Source organism: Mustela lutreola, chromosome 11 (assembly GCF_030435805.1).
Source record: "Mustela lutreola isolate mMusLut2 chromosome 11, mMusLut2.pri, whole genome shotgun sequence".
Classification (NCBI taxonomy): Eukaryota; Metazoa; Chordata; class Mammalia; order Carnivora; family Mustelidae; genus Mustela; species Mustela lutreola.
Genome location: NC_081300.1, coordinates 16,114,789 through 16,134,706, shown reverse-complemented (window position 1 = coordinate 16,134,706; position 19,918 = coordinate 16,114,789). Strand labels below are relative to the sequence as shown.

Genomic DNA, 19,918 nt, shown 5'->3' with positions numbered 1-19,918 from the left:
TGAGGGTGTGGGCTTTGAGGTCTGGGCCCAGGTCTGACCCTGCTTTGTCTTGCTGGAGCTGGGCTGGGCACAGGGGTTGAAGGGGCTTTGAGTTTAGCATATGAAAAGCACAGAGGGAAGTAGGAGGATGCTTCTGTCCTAATTGTGTATGAAATGCTGATTACGGAAATAGAGCCTCTGCAACTTAAAACCTGAAACACATATGTATTGTTTGTATATATCGAGGAAGCTCAACATATGTGTATAAGTTGTGTGATGATTTAGTTAGAGCATGCTACATGTAGCCAAACTGGCACTAGAAGAATTTAATGCCAGAAAAACCGAAATTACACGTAGATAAACCACATACATCCTCCGTACATCGGAACTTTATAGACATCGAATGACTAGTTCCAAACAAGGTGAGAATACAAAATCTTTTATATTACATACCTTCTGGGATGCATTGTCCAAGAACAAATTTATATCCCTTGCAGCATTTTTTCCTAAGAGACAAACAAAAACATATTTTAAATGGGATGTTAGATTACCAGTATAATTCTTTTCAGTTATTGAATGACTTGTGCCTGAGGAAAAGTGAGGCCTAAGGGAAAGAAGGGGTTGTGTAGTTTTAAGGGAAGCAGAGATAAAAAGTGGAAATATTATCACTAGCACATGGTCATATCTTCCAACAGCAGGATGCCCTTTTCACCACGTAATATATAAAATTAATCACTTGAACCCTAGGAAGTGGATTAACACAGAGACTTCAAGACACTTAGATCAGACGATTGGAGGCCTCCAGGATAAAAGGAAATTGGAGGCTGGCCAGGGCCTCAGCCTACAAGCCAGGAGTTCACATTGCTTGCTAATTATAACAATTAGCTAATAATAACTAGATAATCATAACACAATGATGGCTAGTTAAAATAATAATAAAGACTGAGGGGGCGCCTGGGTTGCTTGGTCCTTGAATGTCTGCCTTTGGCTCAGGTCATGATCCCAGGGTCCTGGGATGGAGCCTTGAATCAGCCTGTTTCTCCTTCTCCCACTCCCCATGCTTGTGTTCCCTCTTGCTGTGTCTCTCTCTGTCAAAGAAAAAAAAAAAAAAGACTGAGGTTTGAGCCAAGGCATTCTTCCTCTCATCTGGGTGCTTTCTTTATATCTGTACCCCTTAAGGTACTGAAGGGGTATCTAAATTATTTGAATTAAAAAAACAGCAAACGGGCAGTCATTCATTCATTCATTTTGAGAGTGAGCACTTGGGAACGCGGCAGAGGGAGAGAGAATCTCAAGCAGGCTCAGTGTTGAGTATGGAGCCCAACACGGGGCTTGAGCTCACAACCCTGAGCACATGATCTGAGCTAATATTGAAAGTTGGACACTTAACCGAATGAGTCACCCATGTGCTCCCCAAAACAGGCAATTTTAATGAAAAATCCCAAGACTTGTATCTCTGCTTGGGTTAGAGAAATGGTGCCATTAGTTAAAAATGTAGGTCTCCACTGGAAAGATTATGTCTCCGGTAGGGAGTTGTAAGCTTCTAACAGACCAACCCCCTACAGACAGTAACTTTAAACTCCGGACAAAACAGAAGAAGCCCACCACCGGTAGGTTCTGGTGAGTAAAGACAGGCAGGCAGGATTTAAGAGGAGAGCTGAAATTCTGAACAAGGGACCAGCCCAGGCTAAGTTTTGTGCTTTAGTCTATCACAGTGCCTATCAGAGTTGCTGTGTGGTGTGGAAAGCTCAAACACAGGGAACCCTCGGTGTGATTCGGCTCGATCAAATGGAGGACAAAGCTGAGGCAACAACAGGCATGAAAATTGAGGGAAACCCTGGAAAGGCGAGTGCTGGAGAAGGGGAGCCTTAAGTTCTGTGTATAAATTCTGCCCAAGCTCTCGTAAGCCCTGACCCAGGTGTGAGGAGCAGATTCAAAACAGCCCCGCTAAGTACAACGCAGACTGGTTGAAGGCTTGGGCTGACTGTGAGGCAGTCTTCACATTACATCCCACCGAGCTACTTGCCTTCTGAAAAGAAAGGACCAACACTTCTTGGATGAACAGAACAGCACCCTGGGTCTCCACAACATCACTTGGACAAATGTGACCCATTCTCAAGGGAAAGAAAACCAAGGATGCCACCTCTAATTCCAGATGTTGGACTTATCAGACACAACGTTAAAGCAGCTGTTACAATGATGTTTGATGTTATAAGGGAAAATACCCTTGTAATAAATAAAAAGGCAGGAAATCTAAGAGAAATACAAACTATGAAAAGAAGAAAATATACGAGCGGGCAAATATATTAAATTAAAAAAAAAACCATCTTGCTGGATGAGTTTAACAACTGAAAGGTGCTAGGAAGTAGGAAAGAACCAGTGACTTTGAAGATTAGGCATAAGGATTATCCAATTTTTAAGAAATTTTTAAAAAAATTTTCATTTCTGAAGATTTTATTTATTTATTTGACAGAGAGGGAGAAAGAGAGCATAGCAGAGGGAGCAGCAGGCAGAGACTGAGGGAGAAGCAGGCTCCCCACTGAGCAGGGAGCCCGATGTGGGACTTGATCCTGGGACCCTGGGATCAAGGCCTGAGCTGAAGACAGATGCTTAACCAACTGAGCCACCCAGGCGTTCCAGGAATTGCTCAGTTTAAAGAGAAAAAAAATGGTTTAAAAATGCACCATGTCTCAGTCCCTAAGACAATTTGAAAAGCTGCAATGTATGGTATTTGGAGTTCCCGAAGGTGAGGAGAGAGAAAATGGAGCCAAAAACAAATCTGAAAAGTGGTTGAAACATTCCAGCTTGATTGCCTGCCTGGGTGGCTCAGTCAGTTAAGCGTCTGCTTTTGGCTCACTTCATGATCCCAGGGTGCTAGGATTGAGAGCAGAGAGCCCACTTCTCCCTCTGCCCAGGGCCCAGCCCCACACCCCTGACCCCCCGGCTCATGCTTGTGCTGTCTCTCTGAAATGAATAAAATCTTAAAAAAAGAGGAAATATTCCAAATTTCATGAATAACATAAATTTAGACTAAAAATGTTTAGCAAACATGAAACAGGTTAAATACATAAGCACACACACACACATACAAAATGTCTAGAGACATCATAGTCCTCCTGCTGAAAAGTAAAGCGTAAACCTTGAAAGCAGGCGGAGAGAAAGTGCACAGCATTGAAGCGTGTGGCCATGTGCACTGTTCATCAAAAGCGATGGTAACCAGAAACAGCGGGAGGTCATCTTTTAAGTGCTGAGAAAACAAACCAGCCTGCCGATCTGGAATTCTATATCCGGAGAAAATACCCTTCAAGAATGAAGATGAAATGAAGACGTTTCAGATTAAAGAAAACCAAGCATTCATCACCAGCAGGGCTGGGCGACAAGAAACTCTAAAGGGAGCCCTTCCGAATGAAAGACCGGGTACCAGCGGGAAACTTGGATTTTTAAAAAGGAACGAGATGCTTTATGCTTGGTAAGTGTGTGGGTACGTATAAAAGACTATTTTTTTCAAGCTTATTTTATTTTTTTTTCACACTTAACTATTTTAAAGCAAAAATGATACCACTGTCATGTAGGATTCGTGATGCAAGTAAGAGCAACAAATAGAAGTGCAGAATGAAGCAAGGGCGGGGTTGTGAATGGGCTCCCATGGTCACAAAATGTCTGCACTGTGTGTGAAAATGGGCAGAGCTGACATTCCCACTGCAGCAGACATTCCCCTTTGTTCTTCCCTCTCTCCTTTCCTTCTCTCCCATTCTCTCCCAGCTGGTTTCCTGGTAAGCTACCCTTGATCACTTCCAAAATAGCTCTGTTAATTCAGAAGCCAAGAATTAACCTGGGTGTGGTGAATTTGCAAATCTCCAGAATATAGCCCAAGATATATATATATATACATATATATGTATATATGTATATATATATATATATATATATATATATATATATAGCCTTGACTATAAAGATTAAACTAAAAAAAAAAAAAAAGAAAAAGAAAAAGAAAACCTTCCTTGTAACTGTAAGAGAAATCATATTCAAGGTTATTCCCACTGAAATATCGCTCTTGATTATTTGTATTTGGACATGCTTTCTAGGTGGGGAGAAAGGGAGTTCAATATGGTCCAGCGATCAGGAAGAACACATTGCCTATAGTCTATGGAAGCTGCCATGTATGTGAACATATCATCTGTATGTTGTGGTGAATATGGGGGCAGAAACCACAGATTTGGGAAATTAGGCGTTATCTGGGTCCTAAAGCAAATTTCCACCTTTGTCAAATGGTCAGAACCTTCCACCAGGTCAGACAAGGCCTTCTACCTAACAAAAATTTGACACACTTAAATGTATGTTTTCCATTACATTTTAGTAAGACAATAATTTAATAACATTACCTTCTACTTTTACAAATTATTTGTCAGTTTTATTTATTTTTTTAGGATTTTATTCTTAAGTAATTTCATACCCAACATGGGGTTTGAACTCACAACCCTAAGATCAAGAGTCGCATGCTCTCCCACTGAGCCAGCCAGGCTCCCCTGTCAAATTAATCTTTGTAGACTGGTCAGCTAGGCAGGTTACCACTCATAGGAGAAATGTCGGCAATCTCTTCCTAAAACTTTTATTTTTTTAAAGATTTTATTTATGTATTTGAGACAGAGAGAATACGAGAGAGAGAGAGAGAGCATGAGCAGGGGGTAGGGGAAGAGGGAGAAGCAGGCTCCTTGCTGAGCAGAGAGCCTGATGCGGGGCTCTATCCCAGGACTTTGGGATCATAGCCTGAGCTGAGGGCAGTTGATTACCCGACTGAGCCACCCTCTTCCTAAAACTTTAAAAATTTTTAAGACTTTTATTAAATCCATGTATAAACTTTATATAAAATGTATCAAAAATGTATACAATGTATACAACTTAACAAACATCACATCTGCTCAGAGAGCATTCTGAAGACCATCTGGGGACAGCAACACAACCTCATCTCTCCCTGCAACATTTCTCATGTGCAATCCAGCTGCTGTGGACAATCTTACTTCAAAAGCATAATAAGTGGGCTTCCATGATAAAAACCAGTGGCATCTGGGATGCTCCCGAATCAGACCTGAGTGAAATAACTAAGGGTCCCCTCCCTGCAAAAGACGCATTTGCCAATCTCTATGTGTACACTCAGTATAGATTATTTTGTATAGATTATTTATCTATAAATAGTATAGATTTATCTTTCCTCAGCATATTTTATGTTTTATATATGTGTGTATGTGTGTGTGTGTATGTGTGTGTGAGATTTACTGCTATGAAGGATGTGTGGCAATATCCAGAGTTTTCCAATTAAACATAATTTCCCAACACCTCCAAGTGATTTATAATTTTACACAAGGGAAGCCCCTGGGGCGGAAATTTATGATTATTATTATTTCTAACAGAGGTAGAGGACCTACCTTTACAGTCCATGAAACTTACACTCTGTCTAGTTTTCCATGGTTTAAGAAAGTCCAAGTTCCTAATAATCAGACAGAAAACTGCTTGATAGGACGAATCATTAAAATTTTACAGCTCTTACTTACTGTATTACCTGAAGCTGTCCTACAGAAGACTATTAGAGGAAGAACAGGGCCCTAGATTATCTGAAACTCAAACAAATTACGAGAAAGTTGGATGGAGGGGAAACACATGTTTTTGATACATCTTAAGTACAACGGCACATTTAAACATATGGTTCTATTTGTCTATTTCTATTTAAACAGTGCACCTAACATACAGCCGCTGAGAAGTTTGATGGCATTTCAAAGTTCATGCACATGCGACCCTTACAACAATCTTTCTTTCTGTGTCCAAGACCTCATACTTGGGCATTCTGATCTTTCTGAGCATTGCGAAGGCTTGGGATTGTCCATTTAGGGAAGCCCAAAGTAATCTGTCATTTACCATTGTATGAAATTAAATAACAGTGATTTGATATGCTTTCCAAAGGCTACAGAGCTCTACCAGGAGAAGATCTAAGCTTCAGTATAGCCATGTTGCATTTAAATACCTGCTCAGTTAAGAATTAACCTCCCCTTGGCTGTTTTTTTCTCCCTTGCATACCTAACTCCATCTCTCTGCTGATGAGAAGGAGGTCTGACACCGCAGGGTACCCTTCTGCTTCTCTAGAGTTCCCGAGAAGACAGCATTACATTGCACGTTAAACACCCATCCAACATAAGCCCCCATTTAAAATAAACCATGAAATATTCCAAAGTATAAAAAAATAAACACTGGCTGCACATGTCATGCCATTTCAAAGATTACTCACAACATAATTTATGTATAACGAAGTCAAGATAGCCAGAGTAAAATCCCCCTCTTGTTATGCAAGCGAGGCACTTGTTAGACCCAGCTCCACACATGGCCCTGTGGTTTTTATCTTTAAGAAAAACAAACGAAGATGGGAAAAGCTCATGTGGATTCTGGGGAGCCGGTCCTTCTTAACCCACTTCATGTGTCATGGATTGGTTTTCCAAATGCAGATGCTTTTCTCGTCTCTTGGCGAGGAGAAGTGGTGATCCGAGGGGTGGTTACATATAAAGGGCGACATGTGCTAATCAGGAAAGTCTGTGGAGGCGTCCCCTGGGTACCCCAGAGCATTAACACACACAGAGAATCATAAATAGAAATAGTGCAGCCAGAGATCTATCCCAGCAACCAAGTGTGTGTGAGAGCTTTTGGAAGGAAAAACAGAGTCGGGAAAATGAAGATGATAGAGATACCATCATTTGACTGTGTGCTGTTAGCAGAGTCTAGAAAGGTTTTTTTTTTTTTAAACTGCCTATAGAATTAGAGGATGAGAAGGGACCTTGAAAGGTCAACTGAGTTATAGGGCAAGAAATATTTCGGGATGCCTGGGTGGCTCAGTTGGTTAAGCAGCTGCCTTCGGCTCAGGTCATGATCCCAGCGTCCTGGGATCGAGTCCCACATCGGGCTCCTTGCTCAGCAGGGAGCCTGCTTCTCCCTCTGCCTCTGCCTGCCATTCTGTCTGCCTGTGCTCGCTCTCTCCCCCTCTCTCTCTGATAAATAAATAAAATCTTGAAAAAAAAAAAACATAATGATATTAAAAAAAAAAAAAAAAAAAAGAAATATTTCAACACTTGCTCCACTGTAATAGTAAATTTTCCCAAGATTTATTTCAGGTTTCCTTTGCCGGGCTGTCCAGATATGCACCAGACAGATCAGAACTTTTTTTTTTAAGTTCTGCACTTTTTAGAGTATTTTAGGGTTCTCTGTGCCAAGCCCCATGCGGCGGATGAAGCAATGGCTCTGGGGTCAAGCACATCTGGTTTACAGTTCAGGCCCTGCCATTTAAAAAGCTTGTGATGTGATTTGGGGCTCATCTCTTTAACTCGCTGAGATGCAGATGCCTTATGGATAAAACATGAATAATAATATCTGCTTTGCAGAATTACCACAAGGATTATAGATAATAAAGGTAACCAGCATAGGGCCAGGCACAGGGGCAGAACAGTGATGCAGCTGCCACTTGATGAACACAGAAAGAAGACAGCAGAACCCAAGTCTTCCCAGATGCCTTCATCTTGGGACTTGTCTCTTCTTTCCACTTCCTATTCAGTGGCTGAGATCTTCTTCCGGAAACAAAAGAGAAGCAGAAAGGGAGAGAGGAGGGAGGGAGAAAAGTTTTTTTTCAAGATGACGAAGGGAAAGTAGTATTTTTGGCCTCTTCTTTCACAAGTTAACCCCAGATAATGGGAATAAGAAATAAAAATGCAAGGTCAAAATCCATAGATTAGGAATATAATTCTAATATTGAGTCTGATAGGAAAATGGCCAGTAGATAGGAGAATGGAAAGTGCCTTTTTTTTTTTTTTTTTAAGATTTATTTGTCAGAATAAGAGGGAGAGTGTGTGAGTGTGTGCCTGCACAAGCAGGGGGAGGGCAGAGGGAGTGGGACAAGCAGACTCCCTGCTGACCAGGGAGCCTGATGTGAGATTTGATCCCAGAACCCTGGGATCATGATCGGAACCGAAGGCAGACGCTTAACTGACTGAGCCACCCAGGTTTCCAGGAAGCGATTTTGCAGAGTGGAGAAACTTCAAACCTATGAGCCTCCAGAAGAGGTTATCGCAGAGAAACCAACACCCTGCAGAACCTCAGCCAGGCTTAGGAACTGAACTTGTCCCTTTCCTTAGGTACCAAGAAAAGGGGAGGCTGGAAGAGAACCAGACAATCTGAAGGTCTGGTAAGAAGTTGCATTTCCTGTTCCCTACCCCCACATCAGCTCCTCTTCATCTACCACTGCAAGAGGCAGAAGGTACAGTCTTTGGGGAAACATGGACCCGAGAAACTCAAGACTGTCACACCAAGCCAGAGGCCCCCGGGGGACATACCCACGAGCAGATAATCTTGCCCAGGCACACAGAATCTCCAAACCTTCTTAAAGAAAGCTTTCAATGGAACATCTTATTCTGGAACAAGGCAAGCCTCCTGGTGATGGCTTCTGAAGGCCAGCTGATGGCAGCTTCCCCACATCCCCAACTAGTCAGTCCTCACTGAAGAGAGGTGAGGCTGGGAAAATGCAGAGACCAGTGTGCAGTGCCTCTTTCCCCCCACCTAATCCTGCGGTGGTGTGCCAGACAAGGGGGGTCCACGAGAGACCCCTGCCAGGAACAACACAGCCCACGAAACCCCTGGGGCTCCAAGAAAGACCTGAGCATGGATGGATGGATGGATGAACTGACTGATAGGTTTTTAAAGATTTTATTCATTTATTTATCAGAGAGAGAGAGATAGCACATGAGCGGGGGAAGGAACAGAGGGAGAGGGACAAGTAGATTCCGCGCTGAGAGTAGATCCCAACGTAGAGCTTGATCTCACAATGGAGATGATGACCTGAGCGGAAATCAAGAGTCAGTTGCTTAACTGCCTGGGCCAGCTAGGTGCCCCTAGCGGCCTGAGGATTTAAAAGTGGTCCTGGATTTCCCTGTAAAAGTCCTTAGAGTGAGGAAGCTTTCCTCTTTTTTCTTTCAGCCTCCTTCTCTTGCCAAAACTTTTATTGAGCTTTGCACGACTTCACATGAACTACTTGAATTCCTTTTCTACCAGGTTCCCTGAGAACAGAACCCAGTAAAAGGGCTCACCTCCCATCTAGGCACGCTCGGTTCCAGCCTTTCAGCCAGAAAGTGCTTCTCCCAGGCAAATGACATCATGTTTACTACAGCAATCAGTGAAGGTAAACAAACAAATAAACAAATGAAAAAGGGCAAATAAACCTACTTATTTACTCATCTACATATAAGCTTGTTCCTGCCCAATCTCAGTGACAGTCAGAAGAGAATCATAGGGAGTGTATTACGTATAATGTGCTCTCATATGCACAGTCACTGATGGTCAAGATCAAAGGCAGAAGATGGCATGGCAGCTCCTCAGCACATTAAACACAGGAACCACAGGCTCCAGCAATTTCGGGTATATACCTGGAAGAAGGGAAAGCAAACCCCGAACAGGTGTTTGTCCACAGCAGCATTATTCACAACAGCCGAAGGTACAAACACCCCAAATGTTCCCTGCCAGATGGATGAAGAGAGAAACTGTGATACACACACACACAAAGGAATATTAATCAACCTCTAAAGGACATTGTGACACGTGCTACAATACGGATGGAACTTGAAAACAAAGTGCTAAGCGAAATCACCCAGAAGAGCGAATACTGTATGACTCCGCTTAAAGGAGGCGCCTCAAGTGGTCACATGCATAGGCAGAAAGTAGAATGGTCCTGGCCTGGGGCTGGGTGGGGAGGGAACGGGGAGTTGTGAGTATAAATGGGCACATGGTGTTAGCTCAGGAGAATGAGAAAGTTCTGGAGATGGATGGTGACAGCTACCACACACCTAAAAATGGTTAATATGGTAAATTTTATGTTATGTGTATTTTACCAAACATACAGAAAAAGATCAAATGAAGAGAGAACGCTGTTGAAGTCGTCCCTCTAGCCAGTAACCCTCTGGGCATGGTATCATCTGGGTTTTAGTTCTGTGAACTACAGACAGATTTTTATTTTAGGTATGTGAGGATTATTCTTCGATGGGGATAAATGGGAAAGCATTTATCCCTACAAGGCTCCAAGTGGGGGGGGCAGCCTATTCCTTCACAAATGTTTGTCTTGAACATCCCAGGAAGACAGAAGAGCTGGCGGTTACGGTTCTGGCCCTGGAGGGAGGTACCTCCCAGGTGTGAATCCAGGCTCTGCTGCTTTCCGGCTGTGGGACCCGGACAAGTGACTTAACCACCCCCAGCTTGATTTGTGTGTCTGTAAAATGGGATAGTAATGGTACACACCTCGCTGGCTTGGCGCGAGGGACCAAGGAGCAAAGAAGCATGCAGGGTAGGACAGTGTTGTATACATCAAGCAGAAAACGTAGAAAGAAGTAGGCTGGTCTTCCTGCTGTGTCCTCACTCCAGAGCTCACTGTCGGGGATGCTGGGGTGTTTTAGAGGAGGGGGAGCATTGGGAAGGGAGCAGCTGGGCCACAGTCTGACTGCTGTGGGCGTGGCTTTCAGGGAGCCACAGGCGCGCTGACTGACGGCAGGTCAAAAGCCAGTGTCTTGGCTGTTTCATTCCCATGGTGGCTCCTGTGCAAAGATGACTTTGTTGGCTAGCAGAAGGAAACCCCCTCAGGCTACTACCGAGTTCCACTCCCCTCTCTCTGATCAGTGTCATTTCTGTTCTCCACGATGAAAGGCACGCATGTGACCAGATCTTATACCGTTTGCTCAAAGTTGGCCTGGGAGCTCCTGGGAGGTGTGGACAATGGCCTGGGGTGTAGGACTGAGAACCTGTGTGGGTCCCTTCGTATGTTTCTGCCAGCGCCTCCCTATCTCCCTGCCCTGTCAGCGCTTCTCAGGGACCCCTGAGACCCCTGCAGAGGGCCACCCGGAGTCCACACAGGTCTTGGAGACAAGAACCTGCCTCTTGGCCATGATGTCAGCGCTCAACCTCCAGCTCTCTTCTCCCTGTTCCCTCCTTTCTTGTCTCCCCCAAAGAGTTTTCTAGCCCACCAGCCCTCATCATCTTGCTTGCTGGCTGCCTTTTCCCTATTTCATTTGAAAAGTTGATCATTTCTTTCTTTTTTTTTTTTTTTTTTTTTTTTTTTAAGATTTTATTTATTTATTTGTCAGAGAGAGAGTGAGAGCAAGCACAGGCAGACAGAGTGGAAGGCAGAGGCAGAGGGAGAAGCAGGCTCCCTGCGGAGCAAGGAGCCCGATGTGGGACTCGATCCCAGGACGCTGGGATCATGACCTGAGCCGAAGGCAGCTGCCCAACCAACTGAGCCACCCAGGCGTCCCGAAAAGTTGATCATTTCTGAAACATCAGATGATAAACTGAGAGAGGTAGTTTGGCACTATCTTTGTATAAGAAATAATAAAACTGTGTCCATGCACACACACACGCACACATGTAATATCTTTTCATTAAGAAAAGAAAGGTTAGGTTGGGTATTCACAGATCTCTCTATGTGGGTAAGATGGAAGATATTCTTTGTGGGGCTTTTCGTTTGTTTTTTTTTTTCTTGTTTTTTGTTTTTTTGAGCTAAAATTCACTTATAACTTCAGACCAGCTTCAGGTGCACAACATATGATTTGATATCTGTAGACATTGTGAAATGATCGCCACAGTAAGTCAGGTTCTTTTTTACGTGTTGTCTCATTTTCCTACAAAGAGCAGGTACTTATTTTTTTAATAAGCAAAAATAAAGGAAATAATAAAATAAAGAGGCCTTTGGGGGATTTTTGAAGGGTGTTTTGGTACATTTCTAATGCCAGGCTCGACGGTTCTGGAACCTGCTGGTTTTGAAGCACATTTGAGAACAGCACATACAGGCATCTACTGTGAATTCCCTCACCCAGAGACTCCACAGGATTTACATTTTGGGCAAACTTGACCAAAGAGGTTTCAACCAAACGGATTTGGACCAAGTCACAGGGAAACAATATATGGCATTTATTAAGAAATTGCCTCTGGGATGCAGTGTATCATTTAGAAGGATGTTCATTCTTTTTTTTTCACATCAGAAAACTGGTTGAATAGAGGTTTGCCTGAGAGAGTATTTTAATGGAACTTCTCCCCCATTCGTGAAACGTTTTTAAGCCAACGCATTTCTGACATTTATTCCCATGGCTGCTAATGTTCAGAAGCACCGAGAACTGGGAACCATATCTCACTCCGTGGGGCCATGGTCCATGGACAGTGCGTGGAGGTGGAGACTACTCCCTGCAGCTGTGTAGTTCACCCAATGCCGTGACACCGTTGGGCCCAGAGCCCTAGTCACTGCTGTGTTTTTATTGTATCAACCCTCTAACCATAACCCTAGGAACACCTGACATTTTTTTCTTTTTAAGATTTTATTTATGTATTTGAGAGACAGAGAATACGAATGGGGGCAGTGGGGAACAGCACAGAGAGAGGGAGAAGCAGACTTCCTGCTGAGCAGGGAGCCCAGTGCGGGGCTCGATCCCAGGACCTCGGGATCATGACCAGAGCCGAAGGCAGACGCTTATCTGAGTCACCCAGGTGCTCTTGCCTGAACAGTTATTAATCTGCTACAATAGCATTCATCAAGGCAATCATATCTTCAAGCCCTGAATTATTCACGGTAAACCAAACAATACAAGAAGTCATCTGTGCTTCCGAAACATTCCTGAAGTTTCCTGACGGCTCCTCCACCTTCTCATCCCAACTCCGGGCTTTCTCTGCAGCTCAGCCAGCCTTTCCTCTTCTTCTCTCTCCTTCAAAGGGTGGATTCAGCGTCAGGTGAGGGTTTCAACTCTGACCTCTCTGTTGGACTCCTAAACTGCCAACTCCCGGCACCCTCCTTACACTCACTTTCCTTGCCCGTATTTTCCAGATTTCTTGCAATGATTGGGTAATAGCTTCCATAGTGAGAACGTGTTATATCTTAAAACTAATAGAAGAAAATGAACTTCTCACTGCCAAACTGGAAGAGAAGGGCATCCTCGACGGGACCAGAGATCAAAGGCAAATAATCCACAAGGCTGTTTTTAGACATCGCTTTCTAGTGTTCTCCCTAGTAAGAGAACTAGATGACCCATGACCACTGCACTTCCAGAGGTCATTACTGTGGCAGAGAGAGCTAGTGGTTTCTCCTTACCTACTTCCTTTTCTTTTCTATTGCAACAAAAGCCCAAATTAGAGCTGGGTCCATAACCACCCAGGGAAAAAAAGGAACTATTCCGAACCAGCCTCTCACCCACCGTACTGCTTGGGGAATAAGCCGGCCAACAGTACGCAAGTAGCCTTGATATGTACAATTGCCAGGTGCTACCCTTACACAGGAGGGGCGCATAGTCTCTCCCTTTCACGTTCCCGTGAGCAGCACGGACATGGCACTGTGCCATCTTGGACCATGGCGATGGGAGGCTCAACACACAAGAAGCTCAATGATGCTTTCCAGCCATCATATCAATTAAGGACTCGGGACGCTTTTGTGTAAGAGAAACTCCCACCTTGTTTAAGCTATTATTTTTGATTTCAGCTTTGAGAGCCAAAGTAACTACAGGAAATGAATCTATGGGAGCCAGGTTACTGAAAGGCAAGGTTAGTAAGCCATAAGGAGACCTGGAGGAGACCGAACCTTTTATTCTGCTCTAGGAACGACTGGGCAAGGAGCCCTTGAGCCTTGTGAAATACTGACCCTTGAAATATAAATGTCTGGAAATATAAATGTCATAAATTAACCAGAACTAGAGTCCTCTCTGCTTTCACAAGGCTACGACCCTCCTTTCTGCACAGTGGGCAGAGTTTCGTTGGCAGTCGGCCTCTCTTCCCTGCACTTCACCTTGTAAATGAGGCATTTCCAGGGAGCTCTCAGTACGGGAAACATGTAGCTACAATTTCCTGATTCAGATTTTTGCCCATGGGTCTGTCACCTGGGAATTAAATGAGGAAGTCTTAAAGCAGAGAGCTTTACTTGTGATGACTTTCAAAGACGGACGGGACCCGATCTGAGATCTTCTTTCTTACATTAATTACTAATGTGACACAGTCCTTACGTGCATCAAACTCTTATGGAAAATGAAGTACAACGGATATTAACTCAGGTCTAACTGTATGCATTGCTTAAAGTGGGATTTCTTTTCTTTCTTTCCAAGATTTACTTATTTATTTATTTGACAGATAAAGATCACAAGTAGGCAGAGAGGCAGGCAGAGAGAGAGAGAGGAGGAAGCAGGCTCTCTGCCGAGCAGAGAGCCCAATGTGGGGCTCGATCCCAGGACCCTGGGATCATGACCTGAGCCGAAGGCAGATGCTTTAACCCACTGCACTACCCAGGTACCCCTAAAGTGGGATTTCTACCTCTAAATCATTTACAGATGAGAGCACAAGTCTTCTCCTTTAGATACCGAATTATATAATGATCCAATATCGTGGTAAAAACTTCAGATTAGCTAACAACTGGAAACATTTGACTTAATTCAACCAACACTTAATTGGGAGTTTCCTATATGCCAAGCCAAGCATTTTCCATAGATTACTTAATTAAATTCGCATAACCACGCTTCTTACAGATAGGAAAACCAAAGCACAGAATTCTTAAGTAACTTGTTCAAATCAGTAGCTGGGCTGGACACAAATCCAGGCTACGGGGCTACGGGGTTCCAGAGGCCACCTCCTCCGGGAACTGGGTTTTACAGGAGCTACGGCGACGAGTGAGGTATGCCCGTGGCGCCTGAAGACGATCAGTGTGCGAGTGTGCGAGTGTGCGAGACATATATACTCACAGCTCCTGAGAACACAAGACGGAGCAGTGGCAGCACTGTGACCGAAGAGCACTGGGAAGAGCGGTCACTCAGTGTTAGAGGCTGCAGCAACGTGTGGCCACAGAGTTGGTTCTGCCCCAGAAATATTTATCTGGGCCCAGACAAAGGGACACTCATCCTCACTATATACTCATTACAATTGTCCCGCTCTAGCTTGGCCCTAAATCCAGTTTGTCTGGCAATCTCCGTTTCCCTCTGTCCTTGATTAAGGATGGAGACCACTTTCAGGATGTGTTTTCCAAGCCCGAACCCCATGGAATCCATGAGTCAGGGAATCACAGTACAGGCCCAGAGCTGAGGCCGATGGGAAAGACTGCAGACAGCAGTTAAAGAAGGCCACCGAAATATCTTAGGGAAGAAATGAAGACAGTGTAAATAGGATAGTGGAACTGAACAATGAAGATGGACTTTAAAGAAATTTTAGAGGCAGGATCTATAGGATTTCCTAACACATGGGGTGTCGCGAATAAGAAAAATAGAGCAGACTGAGACTAGAGAATTCTCTCAGCAGAGCCATCTCGAGGATGAGGTCACCATTGACTAGTTGCTGGTTAAGCAGGGAAGAGCTAGATCAGAAGAATTTTATGGCACAGATTTTGGGATGATAGAAGGGGTCAATTGCCCTTGGCTTGGACACAACGTTCAGGATGTCTGAGGCCTCGGGCAACTCAAGGGCAAGGCAGGGTCTTCAGAGGAACGGGTGAAGCTAGGACCAAGGACATGATTTGGGGAGATGTCCTCCTGCAAGAACTGGGACCGAGAGAGAAGCTGGAGAGAGAGAGGACTAGTCAGGGAAGTGCTACTGACGAAGCCAACAGACTGTGCCGTGAGCTTGAATAAATCGCTGTCCTGCCCTGGGTCTCTGCTTCCCATTCTGAGAAGAAAGGGTCTTGGACTAGGGTGATCTTGAAGTTCTCCCCCAACCTCCAAATATCCTGGCTCTTGATGTGATAAGAATGGTCTAGCTCTCCTTGTAGTGGTAGTTACATGGCTGTGCACTTCGTCAAAACTCACTGTACACTGAGAATTGGTGCATTTTCCTGGATGTAAATTAGGGGTGCCTGCGCGGTTCAGTTGGGTAAGCGCCCAACTCTTGATTTCAGGCCAGGTCAAGATCCCAGGTTCGGGGGATCGAGCCCTGTGTTACGCTCCATGCCCAGTGGGGAGTCCACTGGAGAGTCTCTCTTTCTCCCTCTGCCCCTCTCATGCACGCACACTCTCTCTAAAATTTATTTTAAAAGGATGTAAATGATACTTCATTTAAGTGGGTTTTTAAATTTTCTAAAAAAAAACAAACAAAACTCCTGTCTCCAAATAATTACCTTTCATGCAAAACTATTAATGATAGCATGAAATATTCCATTTATGAGTATTTTTGCATCAGAAAGAAAGAAATACACATCAAAGAAAATACATCCTCAGTCCCCGGCGCTGGGGGAGGGGGAACAGGCACGAGTTAGAAGGAGCTGCTGTAAGAAATTCGTTTCTGACCATTCCAGACATTGGTACGAGTGAGCAGATGTCTTGAAATGGGGAAGTAATGAAGGCCTCTGGACGGCTCTCAGACCTGGCTCGTGCTGTAGGTTCTTTAGGACAGGTCTGCCTCCCTGGGATCTGCAGCCCGCAGGTGCTCACAACCTCTAGACAAATCTGCTCAAGTCGTGGTTCTCTGGAGCCCGTCCCGAGTCAGTCATCACACGGATAAACTCAGTAAGGGTTCCTAAGGCGCGGGAATGGATGTTCCCGATGCATGGTATACACACTTTGATTTTTTAAAGATTTTTATTTATTTATTTGACAGACAGAGATCACAAGTAGGCAGAGAGGCAGGCGGGGCTTGGCGGGGGGCAGCAGGGAAGCAGGCTCCCTGCTGAGCAGAGAGCCCAGGCATGACTCGATCCCAGGACCCTGAGATCATGACCTGAGCTGAAGGCAGAGGCTTTAACCCACTGAGCCACCCAGGTGCCCTGGTATACCATTTTTAAAACAACGTGGGCTCTTGATATCTGAAGGGTCAGTTAGAAGGGAAAGGCTGCCCACATTTCTATGTTGAGTCTACTCTGCAATTTGTCATTTATCGTGGTATTTTTTCCTTTTTGCAAAATTTTTAAAAAGATTTTATTTATTTACTTAGAGAGAAAGAGTGAGAGAGAGAGCATGAGAGAGCATAAGAGGGGAGAGGGTCAGAGGGAGAAGCAGACCCCCTGCCAAGCAGGGAGCCCGATGTGGGACTCGATCCCAGGACTCCAGGATCGTGACCTGAGCCAAACACAGTTGCTTAAACAATTGAGATACCCAGGTGCCCTCCTTTTTGCAAATTCTGAGAGACAGTTTCTTAGAGTAGTATTGATCCCCAATAACAAAGTAGAATTTGGGGCTCTGTAGTAGAGGTGGCTCTACGCAGAATCTTAGGGGCTACAGGAAGCTATGTGAGTCTCTACCATTGTACATCCTGCAGTCCGTTTCTGCTAATTGACCATGAATTCCTCCAGGACAGGCATCAGGTCTCAGTTATCCTGAGCACGAGCCTAGTGTGGGATCACAGATGCTTGGCACATCCTGACGGAACCCAGCTTGGCTAGAACTCCCGCCTCAGGAAGAATGTCTCCAAGATGCTGTTTACGTGATAAAGGTAACAAACAGTCTTCTCTTCTCTTTTCTTTTATCCTTCTGCTTTATCTTTTCTGGCTTCCAATGGGCCGGCCGGCCTGCCTACCTACCTACCTTCCTTCCTTCCTTCCTTCCTTCCTTCCTCCTTTTTTGCATTACAAGGTGTAGAAGGAATTCGGGGCTGGCAGGAGTAGGGGCTACATATTAAGGAGTAAACCCTAGTAATATTTCCTGCATGGAATAGTGACAAAGTGTCTTTAACAATTTCTGCCTCCTGTGACTACAAATAGTCAGCTCTGTCTGGAGCACACAGTATGTGTTCTCAGAGATGAACCAGGGTGCCCAGCTAGTCTGGGCAAGGTATCTGAGACTGTTCAGTGGTGCGGTGGGACCACAGTCCAGAGGCTGCCTGCAAACTCAGCCTGTCCAGGTAAGCACGGGTGTCGGGATGCTAATTTTGGATCTTTGCTGAGTGGCAACATAAGCCTCTGTGTTTAGGAGGCCCGAATGAATCAAAACAGTTAAACACAAAAATGTGGAGACCTTGCATATTATCACTTTATGGACATCTGTTTTAAAGTCGGGCAGACCTGAGGTTTAAACCCAAGTCCCCCACATACTGGTTTGATGAATTGATATGGTTATGTATAAATTTACATTTTCACAGTTTCTTTTTCTGAGAAATGCAGTATCGATACGTACTTTGCTAGGGTTTCGATGGGATGGATAAAGCACTTGGTATAGTTCTTGTTATACAAGAAATATCCAGGGGTGCCTGGGTGGCTCAGTCTGCTAAAACGTCTGCCTTTGGCTCAGGTCATGATCCCAGAGTCCTGGGACTGAGTCCTGCCTCGGACCTCTTGCTCAGTGGGGGGTCTGCTTCTCCCTCTCCCCTGTTTGTGTTCTCTCTCTCTCTCCCTGTGTCTTTAAACAAATAAATAAATCTTTTTTTTTTTTTTTAAAGATTTTATTTATTTATTTGACAGAGAGAGACCACAAGTAGGCAGAGAGGCAGGCAGAGAGAGAGAGGAGGAAGCAGGCTCCCTGCTGAGCAGAGAGCCCGATGCGGGACTCGATCCCAGGAACCTGAGATCATGACCTGAGCCGAAGGCAGCAACAAAATGTCCTATAAAGGGATAATAATAATGACAGCAGGGGAAAAACAGTCGTGGTTTCTGTGACTCTCTGTCCTCTTCCGTTAGCACAGGGGTTACAGTGTGTATTAAAGGAATGTTCATAACAGTTCTGACAAACTGGTATGAACATTGGAAGACAGGAAGATAAACAGCACAGCAACTTACACGAAATCAGTGAATACTCATTGACCGCTGACCCTGGGCAAGTCACCGATAGATGCCTTAGGAAACAGGAAGAATCCCAAAATAAAAAGACGTGGTATAATCACTGAGGATTCAGAACGTTAAGAACAGTTCAACTACAACTTGACCTTCGAAAGGAATCTGATACTCAACCTATCAAAAGATACTCAGTCCGTCAAAGACAACCACGGGACAGGGCAGGCTCAGATCAGTGCAGTCTGAGAATTCTCTGTGGATTTGATTTGGATTTTACAGGAGGGATAAGATCTATCTAGACAGTGAAGAGAATGGAAGGCCACTCAGGGCAGAGACAGGACATTGAGAAGAGCATGACGAGGTCCTGTTTATCCTGGCCTGAGGGACACAGCACTGTTTGGGTTTTGTTACATGGTAAGAGATAGTAGTGCCTTATTAACTAGAACCTCAAATGACCCGGAGAGGTCCGTCTCTGTGCCCTACCCACCCTTGGTCCCTTCCTAGGGAGAACTCCCCAGCCCCTTGTTGCTTCTGACTGGGTAGCCCGGACAGTCCTACTTTGTGCCAAGAGGCAATGCTCCTGCTCCTCTGGGTTGAGAAGGCTGGGAAGGGGCATCTGGATCAAAGGTGTCCAGTCCAGCCATCTCTCCCAGGACAAAACAGTGCGACAGACCAATCTCATGCTCTTGTCCAGGACTCTACACTAACAGATGCCCCATGAGTAGGCCAGATAGCCATAGTGGAACGACAGAGTCTCCCACAGTTGAGAAAGGTCTGGAAGAGCAGTGGGCTGAAAGCCTGAGTCAGGGGAGGAAGCTGGGTGTTGTTCAAACTCCTGACCAGGGACTTCAGGAGGGAGAGGAGGGCAGAGTCACCGGCCGGGGTGGCCCTATTTTCTGACGTCACCTCTCCCGTCCCTCCCCTGCCCATATGAACACCAACCCTCCTAACCCCGGCCCCCTCTGTTCTGGAGATTCAAGTAGCACTTCTGCTCTTCACAACCAAGATCTTGAACTTTTCCAGCTATCCTGGTAACATATGAATGATCTAGTCTTGGGAAGTGATAGTACAAAAGGCTTTTGATTTGGGGGTTAATCGTAAGAAGGGTTTCCATGACTGCTGTGCATTTTATCAAAAGCACAAATATTAGTTTCCTATGATGGAAATCACTCATGGATGGTTCAAATTTATTCTTATTCACCTGTAGACACAGTCCTC

At 44.8% G+C, this 19,918-nt stretch overlaps 1 protein-coding gene across 3 annotated transcripts in view; it reads right to left on the bottom strand.

Moving 5' to 3' along the window:
• The window catches only part of CCBE1 (collagen and calcium binding EGF domains 1), a 226,822-nt gene that overhangs the window by 34,476 nt on the left and 172,428 nt on the right, over positions 1-19,918 (bottom strand). For all 3 annotated transcript variants that reach the window (XM_059140387.1, XM_059140386.1, XM_059140385.1), the window contains one exon: positions 433-485. In XM_059140387.1, coding sequence (XP_058996370.1) covers positions 433-485 — 53 coding nt within the window. The remainder of the gene's footprint in view (positions 1-432; positions 486-19,918) is intronic.